Source organism: Streptopelia decaocto, assembly GCF_964273445.1.
Source record: "Streptopelia decaocto genome assembly, chromosome: 1".
In the NCBI taxonomy this organism is placed as follows: domain Eukaryota; kingdom Metazoa; phylum Chordata; class Aves; order Columbiformes; family Columbidae; genus Streptopelia; species Streptopelia decaocto.
Window position 1 is genome coordinate 42949151 of NC_138663.1, and position 19465 is coordinate 42968615.

At 45.5% G+C, this 19465-nt stretch overlaps 1 protein-coding gene across 1 annotated transcript; it reads right to left on the reverse strand.

The window, feature by feature from the left end:
• Positions 1–1267: 1267 nt before the first annotated feature.
• Positions 1268–19266, reverse strand: ERP27 (endoplasmic reticulum protein 27; the record flags this gene model as incomplete). The annotated part of the gene is made up of 8 exons (XM_082071831.1): positions 1268–1780; positions 2499–2696; positions 9125–9250; positions 12229–12342; positions 15659–15796; positions 18611–18711; positions 18919–19056; positions 19251–19266. 8 exons carry the CDS (start codon positions 19264–19266, stop codon positions 1736–1738), a joined length of 876 nt encoding a protein of 291 aa, XP_081927957.1. The 3' UTR covers positions 1268–1735.
• Between the last annotated feature and the right edge of the window lie 199 nt (positions 19267–19465).

The following is a 19465-nucleotide window of genomic DNA, read 5'->3' on the forward strand; positions in this document are numbered from 1 at the left end:
AGTTCTTCACTCAGAGGTTAGTGGAGCCCTGGAACAGACTCCCTAGAAAGGAGTCATGGCCCAAAGCCTGACAGTGTTCAATAAGAGACTGGACAACTCTCTCAGGCATATAGTGTGAACTATGGGCTGTCATATGGAGGGACAGCAGTTGGACTCGATGACCCTTGTGGGTCACTTCCAACTCAGGACATTCTATGATTCTGTGGTTCTGTGGTTCTATGCTTCTTTCTTTCTTGGAAACGTGCAGCAATTTTGATTCCCCATACCAACTCTTACAGCATTGTGCTTGCTTTAAGTGACCAGAGAAGGGAGGGTAGAGCACTGAAGGAGAGTAGCCCAGCTTAAAGGGACACAGAGCCTTAGGGAGATGAAAGACATCACCTTGATCCACGTGGAAGAGGCAAGAGCTGATGCAGGGCTGGCACCTGCCTCTCTCTTGTACCAAGAGCCTCCCTGCTGTGGCACTTGTCATGGTGACTGGCAGTTGCTTTGCATTCCTTCCAACTCCTGACTTCTCCTTCTGTGGTGGGGAGCTGTGTTTGCCTTATCCACAAGAACAACTTCTTTCTATTACCAGTTCTTCACCTTGGGCTAATCTCTAAGAAAAGACTGAGGTTTCTCAGCTCTACGCCTCTTAGGCTCCCTGTCCCAAGCCAAGTCTCTCAAGCCCTGAGAGACAATGCAGTCACTGTTTGACAGGACCATCCATTCTTCATGCCAAAGGATGCTGAGCCAAGTATGAGGCAAGCCTACTGCCTGCATCTGGTACAGCAGAACAGGGATGGCTCATATCCCTTGCCTGCAAAGTCCCCATCCACTGTACACCAGCACTGGGACCTCTGAGGGATGTCTGAGGTTAATACACAGACATTAGCCTCTCCCTCTAATGAAGTGTGTAGATATCCACGATCTTGCAGTGCAACTTTCTACTGCCCTTCTGCCCCAGCTCACATTTCTCCTAGCCTCAATCTGCATCTGAGGCTCATTCATTTTTGCTGCACCGGATCAGACCTGGTGTACCCAGTACTGTTCTGTTCCCTAACTTTCACAGAAATCTCCCATCCTGGTGAAAATATCTGTTGATAATGGGTCCATTTCCATGGGAAATGATTCTTAGTAATCAATCTGACTGTTTGGGCATTGCAAACATGGTTAAATTCAGAGAAAGGAGATTTTTGAGCTTACTCACTGAGAAATACACAGGCTCTATACTTAAGTGAAACACGTGGGGAGTGGGAAGTCACATATTTGCATAACAATTCAGGCTATTCACTTTCTGCTTTATTTAGTAAAATAAATGGAAAAGTTCATGTGATGTCAAGCAACCAATCTCTTCCTAGTGTTGGGAGAGGCTGACAATGGATCCCAGCATGGCACCAAAGCAAAGAGAATGAGGGAGACAGATCTCTGGGAACTACAAGATTTATCTGTGATATTGCCATTTTGCTATATCACCCTTTGCTCCAACAGAAGTGGCATGGAAGGACACAATGTAGGGTAATACCAGAGCTCCCAGACTGAGAAAAGAGGGCTGGAGCCAGCAAATGAGAAGTGACATGAGATTGCTAGAGAGGACAGGCAGCATATGTACACAGCATGGAGATGGGAATCCGTGGCTGACTTGGCCCCTTAATCCTACTATGCCAGGAACTCCTGAGCTGCAGGGCTCAGTGAACTCTTCATACACCAGAAACAGATTACTCTGGGCTCACTCGTCCTGTTGGCTGAGAAAGAATCAGAGTTCCTCACTGAGGGCCTTCTCCTTGGGTTTGTCTTCTTTCTAAAACACATTAGAGGCATGAAATCAGTTTAGACGTTTCTCAGCATAGTAATAAAAGGAACGAACCAACTTAAATGCCCCCCTCTGCTCTCTATACCACTGCTCTCCCTATCCCATTTCAATTGCACAACAGAGGGTACTGACACATAAAGCCCCTGCACTATAGGAAGAGGAGCTTTGACAGAGATGTAACTCTTAACACTGAATGAAAATGGAGATTAAATTGTCCCTCTCCCAGCAGAGACATCTGGTAGAGTCCTGAGCCCTTGTCTGTATACTCTGTTCTGTGGCCTTCTTGATAGATTTCCTTCCTATCCATGCCACTGTCTCTTTGATCCTCTCTTACATGCTGTTATCCACCATCCCCATTCTCAGTGTCCAAAAGCAGCCTTCACTCTGTCCTCCGAGCTGCTGTTTCCAGAAAATAGATGCTTCAGTGAGACCTTCATACAGCTGCAGGGGTCAGTGAAATTGCCTTGCTGTAGAGTAGAAGGCAAAGGTCAATGAAGAAAGAGACTTTGCAAAGACACCCATCTCTGACTCGCTCTAAATCTATTACTTTCCTGATATTCAGGTGCAAAAGAAAATGAATGAAGAAGTGGGAGGGCTGGGGAGGAGTTCAAGGAACTGAAGTCATCTTCTTCAAGAGCCTTATGAAAAACAGCATCATCCTACAAGATCCCAGCTTTGTGTAGACTGTACAGGAGTCCCCCTTTACCTTCTCCATTCTTTGTAAGAAACGATTACAGAAGTCCTGCACACGCTCAACAGAGACTTCATCCAGAGTCAACACATCCTGCTCCTCATCTGGTGCATGGAATATAGCTAGAGCTGGCAGCTGGGACTTTTTCAGTTCGAAGAATGACATTGTTCGTTCATTGCTCTTCAAATTGCTGTCTACCAAGATGAAGAGAATCTGTATTGGAAATAGGAGAGGAAATGTGAGAAAAAAAAAGAAATTGAAAGACAGAGAATAGGTCCCCAAACAGTGATCATATAAAGATTAACAGCGATAAACAACCTACCACACCTAGGACAACACCTTCCTCTGCCACTAACTGCTCTGTGCAGTGCATTTTTTCTGTATTTTATCAACTCCAGACTTACACTACCAAACAAAATGTCTTCTTTCAACTTCTTTAAAAATATATCTACAGTATGGTTGGAAGGCAGTCTCCACTTCCTTTCTCTTAATAGATGAGGAAACAAGATGTCTTTTATCTTTGTGGCACAGAGGAAGCTGAATTCTCTACTTGTAGGTTATTTGGATAAGATGTTCACATCCATGCAAGACCCAGAGTGGCAGAGTAAAAAGGTGTTTTGGTGTGTGGAGAATTAAACACAATTGCAAGAATGTGCACGTGAAGTATAAGGCAGCAGGAGCTGCCCTATACAATATGGACACCAATAACCATGCAGCCCAACTCAGTGGAGGGTTTTTCAGACCCGGGGAAAGAAGCTCAACCATGAATAAGTCAGGTTGAGAATGACCTACAGTTTTCTGGGCTCTCAAACAGTCTTGGAGAGCAAGATCAAGCAAAGGATTAGGATTCTACAGAGATGATTCAACAGTACAGGTCTATCAGAATTGGTGGCCAACTCCATAATTTTATTTTAAGAGTAAGTTTCAACTGAGACCTTGCAGGTGCAGTAGGAATTGGCACAAATTTAAAATTTTAGAATCATTGTTAAATTATCTGTTAATACTAAATACAAACATTTTGTAAAAGAAAATAAATACAGCAATTGGACAACTTAATCAGTGATCTGATTAAATAGAATCCCTTGGCAAGTGACATCCAAGTCAATGAAGAAAACATTCAACTAACATGCATAATTTTATATTCTCTTTATCCTGTGCATTTTACTGGGCCTAGCATATTCAATGTACCTATAGATATGGATATGATTTAACTTACACAAGAAAAGAGAAGAGTTTGAAAACAAGAAAAGTAATGCAATGTGAAGATGATGTGCCCAGTTCCCAGGCTGTGACTCATGTTTTTCATTCTTTTCAATCAAGAACACCCAAGTTAGTTCAAAACTTTTTTTCTTCTCTAAAAATAAACTTAGTAAATCTCAAACTATTTATTAAATTTATGTTCTATTAAAAAAAATACATCTGAAAACTTTCCTAGGCAACAGCCTATGGGAAGGAGGGATAGTGAGGCTAGTATAAGGTTTAACTGCAGTTAATCACTGCAATACAGAAACAGGAACAACGCTTTCACTGGATATGTGATATTTAGCACTTGAAATTTCTCTTCCAAAGGTCAAGTGTGCCCCAAGGGAAACAAGCCAGTGAGCAGACAGGTTGTGGGCAACTTCTCCCAAAGAGATAAACTCATCCTTTTGTAGGATGAAGCTAGAGAAGGATCACAAATCTAAGGGTCATAATCCTAAGAACCCAATTTAAGAGGCTTTCAGCTGGAGCGGCAGCATTTATGTGTTAGGTCTCTCCTTCCAACTAGCAAGCTGGAAGCAGAGGCTGGTGTTGGAGGGAAGCACTTTCAGAGGGTTTGTACGGGAAACTGTATCACATTTTCACCAGTTCATTCACCAGATTTTTGGGGTTCTCTAGGAAAGATTCTCTAGACAATGATTTTTTTAAGCAAATGCTAAACAAAAAGTTAATTTTAAAAAGCATTTAGAATGCCTAGGTTGTTAAAGTTGTCACTTTCTACACAAAATCTCCTTCACTTTTAAAACAGATGAAAAGCATTTTAAAATGGCAATATAAATCAATGTTAGTCAACATTCTTCACTTTATCAAGCTTCCAGCCTTTACTAAAAAACCCAAAACTAAAAAGCTGTACAAATTTTATCAATAAATACAAAGAATAGAGTAAGAATAAAAGAATAAAAAGGTTGGGGTTTAGAACTCTAAACACCTTCTTCCTTACAGAAGAAAATGAAAACACATAAACAACTGGCCCCTCAGCTAGCAAGGCTGAGATACCATCTTTCACAGTTCCTGACCTGGATGTCTCTAATGACTCACTTTTGGCTCACAGAATTAAAGGATGCCAAAGTACAACAAAAGTTTCCTTCCCCTCTTATTGTCAGAAAATACAGGAGAGACAGTAATTGCATTTGTCCACTGTCACTTGAAAGAAGACACTTTAATGCCTATCACATGCATTTTAGAATGACACATTTCCAGTAAGTATTCTGACATGGGATGAATCCTCCTTCAGCAAAAGAACAGGCCATGTGTCCTCTGCTGGATGTGTTCCAGTGGTCCTGCCAAGGCCTGTGTTGGCCTCCAAGTCACATCTGCGGGGCAGTCGGTAAGGTGCGTTGGTACTGCAGCCACAAGCACTGGAAGCCTGGTCTCCTCAGCAGTTGGAAACCAAGACATTTCTATGATAGATGCCACCTGGTGGAACTGGCACTTTCTCAAGAGGAATTTAGTTTGTTTAGAGATTCACAGCCAGCTCTAAATCATAAAGAATTAATGCAGTGACCATGGAAAATTATGCTGAGCATGAGACAAGATTCACTTTGCCTAACTTCTGCCATTTAGATCTTAGTCTTGCCACAGCCAGTCACCTAGGTGACCTCTACAATAAATGGTGACAGGAACTTCATTCCACCTATTTTAGAAGAGAAGGAAGGACATGCCTGTCCTTCTCTACCAGTCCTGAAAAGAGCCTAAAGCCTTTGCTCAATTTACTCAACCTATAATTCACCAAAACAAATCCCACTTATGATGCCAGCTCTCAAGTCACTGCTAGAAACCAGGCAGTTCCATCCCAAACATGAAGTTAATTTTCTATTACATACTATCCTGTACAATAGCTGTTTTTTTTTAATTATGAAACCATTTCCATGAAATGGCTCCATTTTGTAGCAATCTTCTAGCCTGTGTTCAGAGGTCTGCTGCTAGAGGCAGTGAAGAATCTTCTGCATGGATGAGGAACTCCTGGAAAAAATTCTCCCCTCTACACATAATATACTCCATGCACTGTCACCTGCAATAAGCCCTCTTTCAGAAAATTTTGTACACTGGTGTCTTGACAACCTGATTCCTAGCCTAGTGGTTTTAGGATATCAAGTTCCTGCTAAACACTAAAATATGGAATGATGTTATTGCCCAAGGAATTGAAGTTAATTAAGCATAGTACTGCAATGATAGAAACCACTTCGATATTGCTCAGTTTTTCCTCTAGCAAACAGGAAGGATGATGAAGCCTCATATCAAGTGTTTGACTTTGAAATTCATGGAGCTGCAACCTTCATTCTTTGAGAAGACTCTGTAAGCAGGAAGATCAAATTCTGAAGTTTGAGTAATTTCTTACATAGCTTACATAGCACATCAAAGCAAGAAGATATCAGCCATGAATGGAAAAAAAAAAAAGGCAGCAAGCTATAAAAACAACTTTACTGCAGATATCTGTTAAGTGACACCAACAATCCATATTTACAGGTTCCACTGTTTATGGCTAAAAGAAGCATCTCCAAATATTATCTCTCTCAATTCTGGAGCCATCAGTGTCTGACAAGAAAAATAAAAAGTGTATGAATGGCTGTCTACAAGAGAAAGGGCATTGTTCTTTCATTTCTATGGAAGAACTTCTGAAGGACTCTCAGGAGTTTCTCAGAACCCACTCCTAAATGGCCTTACATATAAATTAAAAGGGACTTTGCAAACATCTCCACCCAAATAATTTTCTCATTGTAAACTAGTTATATCAGTTTCAACAAAAGCTGTTTTTGTTATTCCCAACATCACCTTATTGAAACTTCTGCAAACACCCAGGAGGTACACCAGCTGCAACTGTCATGTTATACTCTGATACTGTGGAAAGAAAACTGAAGATGCGTATACTCATTTGGATCAGCAAAGCAAACCCTGAAATTTCCTTTCCAGTTGAAAGCCTTGACTCTTGGCAGTACCTTCTCAAATAAGCAAATATTTGATTGCAGTGGGATCCTTCCAAGAAGGCTGGTGGATTCACTCCTGCAGCTGCAACGCTCTGAGCTGTCTGTTCAACTGTTACCCACCCACAATTATTTCTCAAAGTCTGCTAGAAAAGTACCATATTTCTTCTTCCTCTTGTCAGCTCTTGCATCACCTAACATTTGCACTTTCTTCTCCAGCATTTTATAGCCCCCGGGTTCCATGATAAAACCTAGAGGAATCTAGGCTGCCTTCAGACACTCACTGTTGCTCAGGGTGCAATTCAGGCTGTTTTCAAATAGCAGTCTTCACCATACAGCCTCATGGATCCTCCAGCTGAAAATCTCAGCTTCCTCTCGGGCAAAACTGAAAAGATCATGAACCAGAGACGAAGGGACCATAATCTATGAACTGGCAGGTGAATCACTTCCTCATGATCCATTAACAGTTGGAGTTTATGATCTTAAGGGTTTTTTCCAATCTAAATGATTCTATGATTTTATTATTTTATTCACTTTTGGGGGTCAGCACTCAGCAGAAGTTCCTCTTCATCTCTCCATCAATCCAAGCAACAAGTTTCTCTTCTCCCTCTTGATTTGAAGTAAACATGAGTTAACATGGTAGTCCTGACAATAGCTAACTCCACTTAGGAAAATTACCAACAGAGATTTCCATGGTATTGTGCAGTGTCTGCTTCTGATATTCACACTAATTCATGTCTTTGTACATGACAGCAATGGAGACAAACCTAATTGGGCATATCACTCTGCTTACACCTTAGTATCCAGATCTAAGACTCCAAGAGTGAGATCCTAGCTCTCTCTCGCTGCTGTGTACGAGGGCAGTCCAAATCACAATTTACTCCTCAAAGTGCTACTCCTTTGGCAGAAGCAACTTATTAGACTCTAAGTCACTTCATCTGTGTGTCCTGCAGTATCACTACAGTAAAGTGGAAATAAATGGTCAAATTCCCACATCTTTAATTTCTGTATTTTACTCCGACAAACTTCTAGACTGATTTGATGGGAAACTTGCCTGCATTAATTAAAAAAAAAAAAAAAAAACAGTTAACTTTAGCCTTCTGGCAATTCCTAAATTATCTGGCTTCAGTACATTTCATCCAATGTTTTGTGAAGCATTTCTAGGAAAACTATTCACATTTGCTCAGAGCTGAGCTTGTCACATGAGGAGAAAACTGGCTGAAGCCACAACAGCAAAGGATAGTGATACTAAACAGTAATGTGTTAGAAGAATTAGCTGGCTGGAGGAGACATGTATCAGACTCTGCTGCATAAGGAGGACAGGGATAATGGTGTCACTATAATCCATATCTCACATGAGAAAGATGGAATTTTTCAACCTAATGAGTTTTCTTTTATCACTATGTATTCATCAAAGAAAAACACTTTCAAAGAGACCTTTTGACTTTGATGCATGGTTTCTACCTCATGTCCTGCCAATGGGTAGGACAAATGGCAAGGTGCAAAGGTCCATAAACAAGCGTTAAGACTTTTGAGGGTGCACAGTTCTACAGTGGCCCCCCATTTGAAGATGAGAATATACTTGATTTTTAATCTGCCACTTCAGTACCACAAGCAGATGCATGCAGATGTTCTTGTTCTCGAACCCCAACTCTTTCCAGCTCCATGTTTCTGCCAGGAAGATCTATTCCACTGCTTCTCAGCTCAGCCTTCCTCACTGCTGTGATCTTCTGTCCCCTCTTGTCTGCTGTTCTCCCTTGCCCCAAATGCCTTCCTGTTGGTCCCAATCTTCCTTTGTTTGCCAGTTCCTTTCTCTGTTCCCTGGACACAAATTCCCATGTAATTCAGCTGCTGGCAGAGAATTGCCATGGAATGATTTATTACTTGGGAAGTTTTGACTGCAGAGAGGTGGGAACCAGGCAAAATTGCTCTGAAATCTATCCCAGCACCTTGGTGTGGGAAATCCAACAAACCCATTTGCAACTCCTTTAAAATAGTCCTTTCTGCAGGATCCAACCAGTAGGCTAAGGGTTAAGAAGCACTGTGACACTAATTGCTTTCTGGTCACTTACATAACGCTCCTTGGCACCTTGCATGCTCTATATACAAAATCACCTCTCACACCAGTGGAATGCAACCAGTAACAGACTGAAGTGCAGCAGATGTTTGTCATCTCCCAGTGCAAGGCAACAAAACTGGACCAGAAGCAAGGAAGTACATCATGTCCCACTGAGGGAGCAGAGGAGCAGGATAACATATTTTCCCCACAAGGAGGCAAACTGGCAAAAAGTGAAGAGATCCAACCCCACCACTTCATTATCCAGCTAATCCTCTTTTCCTGCCACTTGGCCTTTGCTCCCCTAATGCACAGAGAAGGAGATTATGTCCTCCACATGCACAGAAGAAATCACTCTTTTTTTTCTCCTTAATGCCTCCCCGTCCTCTCTTGTTTGGACTTACCTTCCCCTTGAAGAGCTCTGCTGCCACCCGATACCTGCGCATTCGCTCGGGGTGCTTTGGGGACATCTTGTCTGTGATAAGGAGGAGGTGAAGCTGGAACGAACTCTGCATCACACCTACTGCTGTCTGTCAAAAACATGGCCACCACAGACAGAGAGAGAAACACACACAGACAAGGAGGTTGAGAACTTTCAATCTGCATGGATGCACTGCTAAAGGGACACCAGTCCTCATATCTCAGCTGAGATTTCTTTGCACATCAGCCTCACAAGCAGGGCAGCTTGCTTTAAAGCAGGAAGGAACCAATCTGGGTTCTTTATGGAAGTGCTTTAACCCCCGCCTTTGCTGATTCCCAAGACGGGAGTCTAAAGACCACAAGAGTTCATCACTTGCCTTAGGATAGTGACTAGGCAGAGGGACTGCCTGGATACAGCAAGCTGAAATCCAGAGGGGCAAGGAAATGGAGAGGGAAGGTGAGCAAACACTATACATAAGGGTTTCCTGAATCACTGAGATCCAGCACCCAGCTGAAATGAGAGCAAGAAAGTGAGCAGGATTTGTGGTGTTAGGGTTGGTGTCTCCTCTTGTTCTCTGTCTTTAGCATTAAGCTGTGTGTAGGATAGGGATGAGTCCAGAGCCCCATTTCAGCAACCCCATGGCCTGGGCATCCCAGAGTGCTGAGAGTTAAAATTGCCTCTGCAGTCCTGCAGTGGGAGAAGACTTGGAGCCGCCTGTCCCTCATCCCCTGAGCAAGGGCCAAGCAGGCAGCACACACTGGCCCTCTGCGAGGAGACTGGCACTGCCCAAGATGCTGCCGCACCATCTCCAGGCAAGCAATCACTCACTCACTCACTCACTCACTCACTCGTCATCTCGCTTCTCCTTCCCACCACTTCCCGCAGCCCTGCAGCCTCTCCCTCAAACTAAACAGCAGCTAAGACAGACCTGCTGCCTTCCCTGTGCCACTGAAACCACGGAGGCACAGACTGTGCAACTCCCTGCCAGCAGGAGAAGAAAGTTTCCACATGCTCCAGGAGTAATACAGAAGGGGTCAGGGAGTGCGTGCTGGCAACGGACACACACCACAAAGCATCTAGTTTTTGGCAGCCGAGAGTCTGCTATTAGCCTAATGTTTATTAGACATTTTTTATCTTTTCATTTCACTGGTAGAGTGCAGATGGGTCAGGGAAGAGTAGAGGGGATTCAAACCAAGGCTGGAGAGCATTAGAAGACCTCATGGGAGAGGATGTGGGTCAAGGTGAGGGTGAAGCTGCCAGCACCAAGGGCCATGACAAGGCTGAGCTGACAGCAAAGAAGGCCTGGAGAAGCAGTTCCCTCGGCAGCTCCCCATAAAGGTGTACCTGTCCATGCAGCCTTGTGCAAGAGCAATAGCAGAGCTCATGAACATGGCCAGGTCACATCTGAATCTCCTGGAAAGTCCACAGGGTAAGCATTGCCTAAAAACATCTGAAGTATGTGGGCGAAACAGTAAGGGCCCCACGATGGGGAGACAAACTCTTGGCAGTACTCAGTGTGAACCGCATGACCCCAGCCTCTGCTGAGCAGCAGCATTCTTAGATGTAAACAGCATATGCACTGGGAATAAATATTTATGAAAAAACAGGCTTTGGACCGGAGACTGTAGGAGCCAGTGTTAATTGCAGCACCCTAATAGAACTCCAGAGTGTCTGAAAAAAATAAAAAAATGGAACAAGTGTACTGCCAGTCAGGGTGGAAGGGACCAGCTGAACAGCTCAGGACTTCTCCGTCATGGAGACAGCCTGGGTGCTGAACAGGACACCATAGAGTAAGTGCCCAAAATATCAGCAGAAATGCATGAAGAAAGATCCATGATCAAATGATTTGCCAAAAAAATGCAGCGCAGGCTCCAAGGGTTCAGAAGGCCTGGGTGACCATAAAGATAACGAGAACGTCCCTGCTGATGTGACTTGGGTGTTCTCAAAGGACTGTAAGGACACTGAGACAGGATGTAGCCTTTTTGTCTCCAGAAATATTATGTGATTTTGAAATGTATTTTTCACATCCCTTATCAAGATGAAAAAAAAATCTATCCACTTTTTGTTTGTTTGTTTTTAAGAAAAAAGTAGAATTTCTACAGCACTTTATTCTGGAAACAAAGTGTTGCATTTCCAAAACAAAATGCTCTCTCTACTGGTGGGCTGCACCTGAACTGGGGAATGTGTCAGCTGATCCTTGGCATCAGCATGAAAATTTACACCTTTCAAACAGATTGGGACATTCTCCTTTGATTAAAGTGTGCCTGGTCAGCACTGCTGTTGCTATCCAGAAGTCTGCAAAAGACCCCATCAGCAATGATAAATCTCAGCCTTGTGGCCATCAGGACTTCTAAGGCCTATTGACTCCACAGCAATGAGCCCAGTGAGCTGCAAGGATTTCAGAGGAGCCTAAATTCTTGGTCACCCTCTATAGCAGGGAGGAGCACTGGTACCCTGCTGCTGCCAGTCAGATGGGTGGGTTAATGAAGACAGCCAACACGGAAGCATCCTACATCTGATTATTTTGTTGTTGTTGAACTCAATGAATTCTGGAGTAGGGGATGGAGAGGATGGGAAAAAATTTGCTTGGGAAGTTTCCAACCAGCTCTTGAATATGCCTTCAAAAGCCAGGCTTACGTCAAGCCCTGTGTGCTGGGTGATGAAGAAAAGCCTGTCTTCTGGGAGTAGGTCACTCAAGTTTGCGTGTTTCTCAGACAAAAATGGGGGATCCTGGCTGAGCAGGGTGTGCAGAAATGGCACAACATCGCAAAAGCCCATGGGAGGATGCAGCACTGCCAGTTGAAGTGGTGAGAAATAAGCTTTCTGCCCATCAACACCCCAAATTTACTGGAAAGCTAAAGGAACCACCATGCCTCCCATCCTCTCCCCATCACACTCACATGCCCCAGAACAGCATTTGCTTCCAGTCCCCATTTGGAGTAGCAGCAAAGAGTTGCTTCTCTAACCCCATCCACGCTGTTGCCACAACCCTCACATACATCTGGGTGTGCAAACTCTTGGGCCAGAGGACACCCATGAGGAGGAGACCAAACACGAGGGTGAGGGCTGCGGGGAGTTGGTAATTACCACAGGGTTGTACTCTGTCACCAGTCGGAGCTCGTTCATCCGAACGAAACGAGTCATCTTCTCGGCATCAACATCGTTGCTGTTCATATCCAGATCTTTCCGGTCATTGTCTACCTGAAGACATGCAAAGACACCTACAGTCACAGCTGTCCTCTCCTCCCAGCACCCCCTCCAGATTTACTGATGGCACTCACTCATGGAGACACCCAGCCCCTGGGACACTGCCATCCTCTCCCCCCCACCACACAATCCCCACTTCTGGAGGTCCAGGACCTATAGAGATCAGCCTGCAATTTGAAATAAGGATCTTCCACGCTCCTTCAGTCTCCCAAGGACAAGGCAAACTCATGGCATAACAGAAATCACTGAGGACTCCAGACATCCCTACAGTATCAGCTCCCAATGCACTGGAGACAGGGTGGATTAGCTAATAAACTATTCTAGGCATTGTGGGGAGAGATCATTAAACAGCCTAATTCCTTGCATTGATTTTGGCTTTACATTCCTTTTTAAAATCTTCATCTGCTTATTCTATTTCTTCTACAAGTAATAAACATTGGCATGGGCCTGTATGGATTTCCTGGAAACATTGTGCAAGCAGGAAATCTCTCCAATAAAAAGAGGATATTTTTTCCAGTACAGCAGAAGAAAAAGAAAAAAAAAAAAAAATCAAGCCCAGCACATTTCAGCTGTAGAAGAAAATTCATCCTGCCACACATCTCCCCACCTTCCAACCCCCCACCCAAACAACATGATTTGATTGAGGTTTGTTTGACATGGTAAACAGAGAAAAAGCAGGCACACAGGAATGATAGCCAAGGCATCCGAAGGGGCAGAGTTGCTGTGCAATACCACCACAGGACGTGACTGAGTTGAGCCATGAGGACGCTGGTCTCTGACATGCAATAGGATCAAAGTTTGGGATTTAAAGGCCTTTGATGCACATGCTGAATGAGGTTCTTGGGACTGAGGAAAGGTCCACATGCAACACCCCAGATCTTATTCTCTGCATCTATAACTCTGAAAGTGCTTGTGTTAGTTTTTTCCAGTGTGTGCAGACATCTAAAGCCCTTTTTGTTGTTCTGCGGTCATTGGCAAGGTCTTTGATCTGGTAGGGGGCCACAGCACCCTGTCTGGCAACCCAAACTGGTGCTTTTCAGACTGTGCTGCCTGATTCCTCTCACAGATTTTCCTCATGCATAAAATGAAAGGGCAGCTCTACTCTAGCAAATGAGATCAGGCCAGTGTAACACCTGGGAAAGTGAGATCAGACAGGTCTTGGGAGACAACCTAAAGCACCCCAGACTCCACAGAAAGGTTTCTCTTGACTTTCATGGGCCTCTGGCAACATCTGATTTTCATTTTGGAATAATAATCTTAAATCTTTACTCAACATTTATGATTTTAAGCAAACAAGGCTGGAAAGTAGCCAGCCTGTAATACTTGAAGCTCTAGTCAAAAAGTCTTTATCATTCCATATAATTAGCTTGTTAGCATCTGTTAATTATGTTCTTTGTCGATCAGGCCAGATTCCTCACTTCATTAGAATAAATCAGGTTTCCTCCACTATATATAAAAAGTCTCATCAACTGACAGCAGCCCCTCCTACTACTGTAATTATGGTTTAAACTTCTAGGCATTATAAGTGTTTCATACTCTGCAAAAGCAAAGAAAAAATAAGTTTATGCCTCTGATTCACTGCTATCTTGGTCATGCATCTTCCAAGTTCCTGTCTCAGTACTCTTTTCCTTTTCATCTCTGACCCCTTACTCCTACACAGTGTTCAGCACAGAATAAAAGGAAAAATAATGTGTCTGAATAACATACTTTAAGAAAAACTGACAAAAAGACAAGTGAATTGTCAAACACATTCGAACCTGACTATTGTGTTAGTTTCTTGGTTGGGTTTTGGGTTTTTGTGGTTTTAATTTTTTCCTATTAAACAAAGAGTTTAGCTGCAAGAACTGGACCTTGAACAAAGAATAGTCAATACAATCCAAATTCCAGCAATTCCAACAATCTTTCTTTTATCAAACACCCTTCCAATGCAGTCATCCTCACTATCTGCGACAGTGCAAAAACAAAGAATCTTTTCAATATTTTTGGAAGAAAACCACCATGACTAAGAACCAAAACTGAGATGGGTGTTGCTTCAAATTACAACATCTGCACATAGCAAATAAAAGGTTAAATAAAAGGACCTGCCTGCCTATTTCTTGACTCTTAGATCATTCTCTCTGAATTATTTGGATAATGCCAGTGGTAAACACAGTGCATGGCTCTGGTGACACAACACTTCAGAGGCTTTTAGGACACCTTGTGCTACCTGTGGCCCCTCTCCTCCTCAGATACACTTCTCTCCAGTTTTCAAGGGCCACACTTGTGTGAGAAGGGGCAACATGAGGAAATTGATATAACCAGTAGAATACTTGCTCCTAGCTTTTGTTGGTACTGTTGAAGCAAGTACATGGCTCTTCCCAGTAGCATCTCCTTAAATTTCAGTAAACATAGCTTCAAATTCAGTGAGGCACCAGCACTTACAGTTGGAGTCAACAAAGTTTTGATTTTGCACAGCATCCATCCGTAAGAAAATGCGAAGTAACATTTTTAATGGGGCCCATGCCCAAAGTGTATTTGAATAATAAATAACTCTGCAAACCCCAGTGTAGGAGACAGAAAAGAGTGTTTGGGATTTCTTTTGGTGGCAGAGCATCTGTAACTCCAGAGACCCAGCCTGGATCTGTTTTCAGTCATGATGGAAAAGTTGTGTACCCAGGGAGACAGCATTGCCTGCCTGAAGTGACACTTGGCAAGACTTGATTCCAAGCCTGCTGTGTTAATCCATTGTAACATGGCCTCTAGATGCTTTTCATGTGTCTCGAGCCTTTCCAAAACCATGGAAACCCCATCCAAGTAACACTGAGCTCCAGGCAGGTCACTCAGAAACACAGACATTGTTCTTTGTAAAGCACTGTGGAGACTGGACCAGATCCATGAGGCACACACTTAAGATGGAGAATTTCATCAGGTGTAATAAATGTTGCGTGTCTTGGTGATGGTCACAGCAAATCAAAAGCGAAAGACCACGCTGGGGCAGGAAACTCTCCAGATGTGCTTTTAGGTGGGCAGGCAGACTTTTTTCTTTGCTTGCTATAAAGAAAGATGAACACCTTTAATCTTTATCACTGCTACCTGGAGATTTAATTTCGTCTGTACTTTGATTGTGGGCAGTTTTTAAGCCCCGCTCTAGGAGCCCCTCTCACCAAAACCAGCAGGTAGCGGAACTCAAGAGCCCTTTGCACGGCACCGTTGTTTCCCCGGTAGGGAATGGGTCGGGGGCCAGCCGCGGCCCGCCCCGCGTAGCTCCCCGGGTCCTCCGGCCACAGCAGCGCCGTGGGTGCCCCCAACCCACCCCCGAGGGCCCACGCACCCTGCGGAAGAGCGTGACCGTGTTCGCCGCGACGCCGTAGTGGGACAGGACCGCGGGGCTGCTGCTGAGGCCGAAAGGCACCTCGGGGGTCCGGTTGGCCGCCAAGCGAAACTGCGAGACTTCGGGGCTCTCCAGTTCCTGCGGGGGAAGAGGGAACGGGGTTAATTGGGGGTGAGGAGCGGAGCCTCCCCTGAGGACCCCCCCGCCCGCGAGTGGTGCGAGGGCGACACCTACCGTCCGTCCGCAGCGCCGCCCGCCCCCGCGGCCCCCCCGCCCCGCCAGGGGAGCGGGGAAAGGGCCGGGAGATGGGGGCAGCCAAAGGGCGGGGGACGCCGGGATAAAGTGTCTTTCGCTTTCGGTGTCTCCTTGCCAGCGTGGCTGGGACGCTGCAGCCATCGCCACCTGTCCTCCCAGAATCGGGGAAGTCAGCAGGCGGCGATGCCAAGCGCGCTGTCAGGCTCAAAGACACAGCCAGCAGGTAGCTGCTGCACGCTGGGAACCTCACCCTCCGTTTGCCTGAAATCTCACTTCTTACCCCCACACTTAAGAGTTAACCCAGTGATGATGGGAAATGCTAGAGTTCTTAGAAGAGGAGGGAGAATCTCAGAATCTGGATGTAGCATGCTTAAATGTATCTACATATATATATATGCATATATATGCATATATATATATATATGCACACACACATATGCGTGTGTATATATATAAAAAATAAATATATTAAAAAACAATTTTTAAGATAACCTTGATTCTAGAGTCGGGTTTTTGAACACCTTGTTTTAGCAGTATCCTGATTCCTTTCAAAAAGGTATCTTAAGCATATCCTTTAAGAAGTAGCTAAGGCAGATACATGGAAGGATAAAAATGTGCAATTTCTCAGTAATTTGAGGTCCATTCTGCTTCTTGCAGTGAGAGCACTAGCTACACCCTTAGGCCATATTAAACCCTCTCTTGCTAGTCTTTTGAGTGATGTACTTTTGATACTTCTATTTATTGGATTTAAATTCTCAAGGCACAGTGTCTGCTTGGAAATTGGTCTGTTTTTCTTTTTGGTTTGAACCGTCAGCTTAGCTGTTTGCGAGCCCAGAGAGAATGGAAAACAAAATTCTTTCTTCATTCAAAAGAAAAACAGCTCTTGTGACCTGTTTTAGCAATGCCAGCGCATAGACATGGCTTTGGTGAGAGCGCTAAAGCCTGGGGTGAGAATGACCTCACTGAGTTTTGGAGCATTCCTGGGAAAGCTGAGGTTTAATCAGGCCAAGCATGGCCCTTTCTCACACACATGCGGGCTTTCTGGAAAAATATGCTGGTTTTCCACCATGGCATGCTGCTCCCAGTCAGGGAGGCCACACTCATTATACAGGGAGCTTGCCGAGCCGGGTACTGCAGTGAACTGAAAGGCTGCAGCAGATTAGTAATTTATGGCAAACAGAGAACATGGACACTATTTGGATGAATATACTCTCAGGCAGAGGGCCAAGACAAGCCTTCGTGGCACACATACGTCTTTATCTACTGTTTAAATGCAGCCCTGTCGTGCTTCAGGCATCAAATGCACGACACATCGCTGGCTGCTGCCCCACATTCCTGGCAGCTGGGGCTGTCCCCACACTGCAGGACAGCACAGCCACCCCTCCCTGCACCAGGACCCCGTGTGTTGCGTGGGGGCGGACTCCAGTTGACTCTGATGCATGAAATTCTGCAGCAGGAGGGAGGCCGCTGTGGCACAAGGCACCAGCTTTTATGTCCCTGTGTTGCTTCATGCAGCAAGAAGCCACAGTCCCTGCCACAGCTCGGCAGCAGGCTCTGTGCCCTGGGTACAGCCCTGACACAACCCCAGCCAGCTACCCTGCAGGAAGGAGGCCTCTGAACACTTTTATTCTGCACGTGCGGATTGCCTCACTGGTTTGCAGGACTGTAGCACTGCAAGAGTAATCCTCGAGGAGCCCTGAATGCCTGCAGGTGCTCAAGGCAAGGCGACTGGTGCTCTTTGATCAGTGCTTAGCAAGGGCCCTGGGGCAGAAGCCCCCAGCGCTCACACACTTATTGCTGCCCACACTGCACAGGCAGCACCATTGGTCCTCGCTCTGGTGGGCTGCAAGATGTCGTTGCCCTATACCAGGGCAAGAAAGGGGTTGTTTTTGAAAAGCTAGTGTCCTCTGACAGAGGCTGCGGCAGTTCGAGGGCAGCAGAAGCCCACATTAGATCTCAAGGAAAAGGGGGAAGAGGTGCAACTTGGAGACCTTGAAAGTAATGAGGATCCTGTCAAAGAGGCCTCTATTTTATGGCGCTCTAAATAAATATTTTTGTCTTGTTTCCTAAGGACAAATATTAATGCCATTTTGGGGACAAAGGGCACATACCTATCAGTCACCTTTGAATTCAATTGAATTTAGACACAGAGAGGTAGAGATCTCAAGGGTATCCACTCTGGGGAGCAAAGCAGCAAGACAGAAATATCATGCTGCCACCCTCCCTGGGAGGAGGCTGCAGCTTGAGCCCAGACCCTCTTGGACTTCAGCAGATCCACACCAGCACTGGTCCCTGAGGCCCATCTTCCTTAGCCCCATCACGCAGACAGTGCCTCGCACTGTCTTTGATGACTAAAGCAAACAACTGACGTTCCCACTCACACTTCACCAACACCATTTCTCTGCCACCCACACTCCTATTTTCTTTCCCTGCAACATTTTACTTTCTCCCGCTCCAGGGCGCCTACGACCTCCTTCACCTTTCTCCCTTGCTCCATCTCCCTTCCCACGCACAGATAGAATTCCCTGCATTCTCTCTGTGTCCTGTCATGTAATTCCTCCACATGCCTGTGAAAGCTCCAGCACCTTTTGTAACAAGAGCTGCCTTTGGAAGTTGTTTATGCCACATCCAGCTCCACACTGTCGTCAGGGTGGGATAGGGCTCAGAGCTGTCAAAGAGGAGGTGCTGGGAACACACCTGGAAGAATCCAATGACCACCACCTCATCACCACTGATGAAGGCTTCAGCATCTGCAATGCTGTTCAACAGGATAGGTTTTTCTGTGGTGCCAGCTGTGCCTGGAGAGGAGAGGTCATTGTTGGACAAAGGGTACACAAAGAGCAGCTCAAAGAGGCTTCCTCCCAACATGCACCCCACCCCTTATAATTTGACCCACACACTTCTCCTACCAGTTCAACACAGTGCTTGCACAGCACACCCCAGGTAAGGAGGACACCCCACAGCAGGCCCAGCTTTTCCCTGAGCTAGGAGGAAAGCTCACTTACTGTGGGATGCAGAGTCGCCATCTCCAGCACATCCTGCTGGGGAGCTCCCAGTGAGCAGGATAACGAAGAGACACAGGAAGACAGAGGTGTCCATGGTGTCAGCTTGCCCCCTTCTTGCCACGCCACCTTGCTCCAGTCCTTTTCTTGGCAAGAGACACGTCAGCTGCTGCAGGGGCCCACTGCCACTCCCAGGATGGTGGGAAGGGAGCAGCTGGCCCAGGGTGAAGCCTTCAGCTCCTGAGATAACAGCCTGGCTGGGAGAGAGCACCTCCCTGCTGTGCGAGCACCAGCCTTGGAGAGCCTCACCAACACTGCCACCACTGCATCCTCACCCACAGCACTGGACATCTTGGCTACTCTGCACCTGTGCAACCAGGTGCCCCCGCTGGGTAAAAACATCCCTCCATGCAGAAGGAGCCACTACATTTCTCCAAATGCTGAGTCCCAGAGGCTGATGCTCCCTTGTGCTTGGCCAGCAGGGCAGCCACTGGGACACGCAGCTCTTGATTTGGCTCTGCCTCTGGGGAACAGCTGCGTGGCAAGTGTT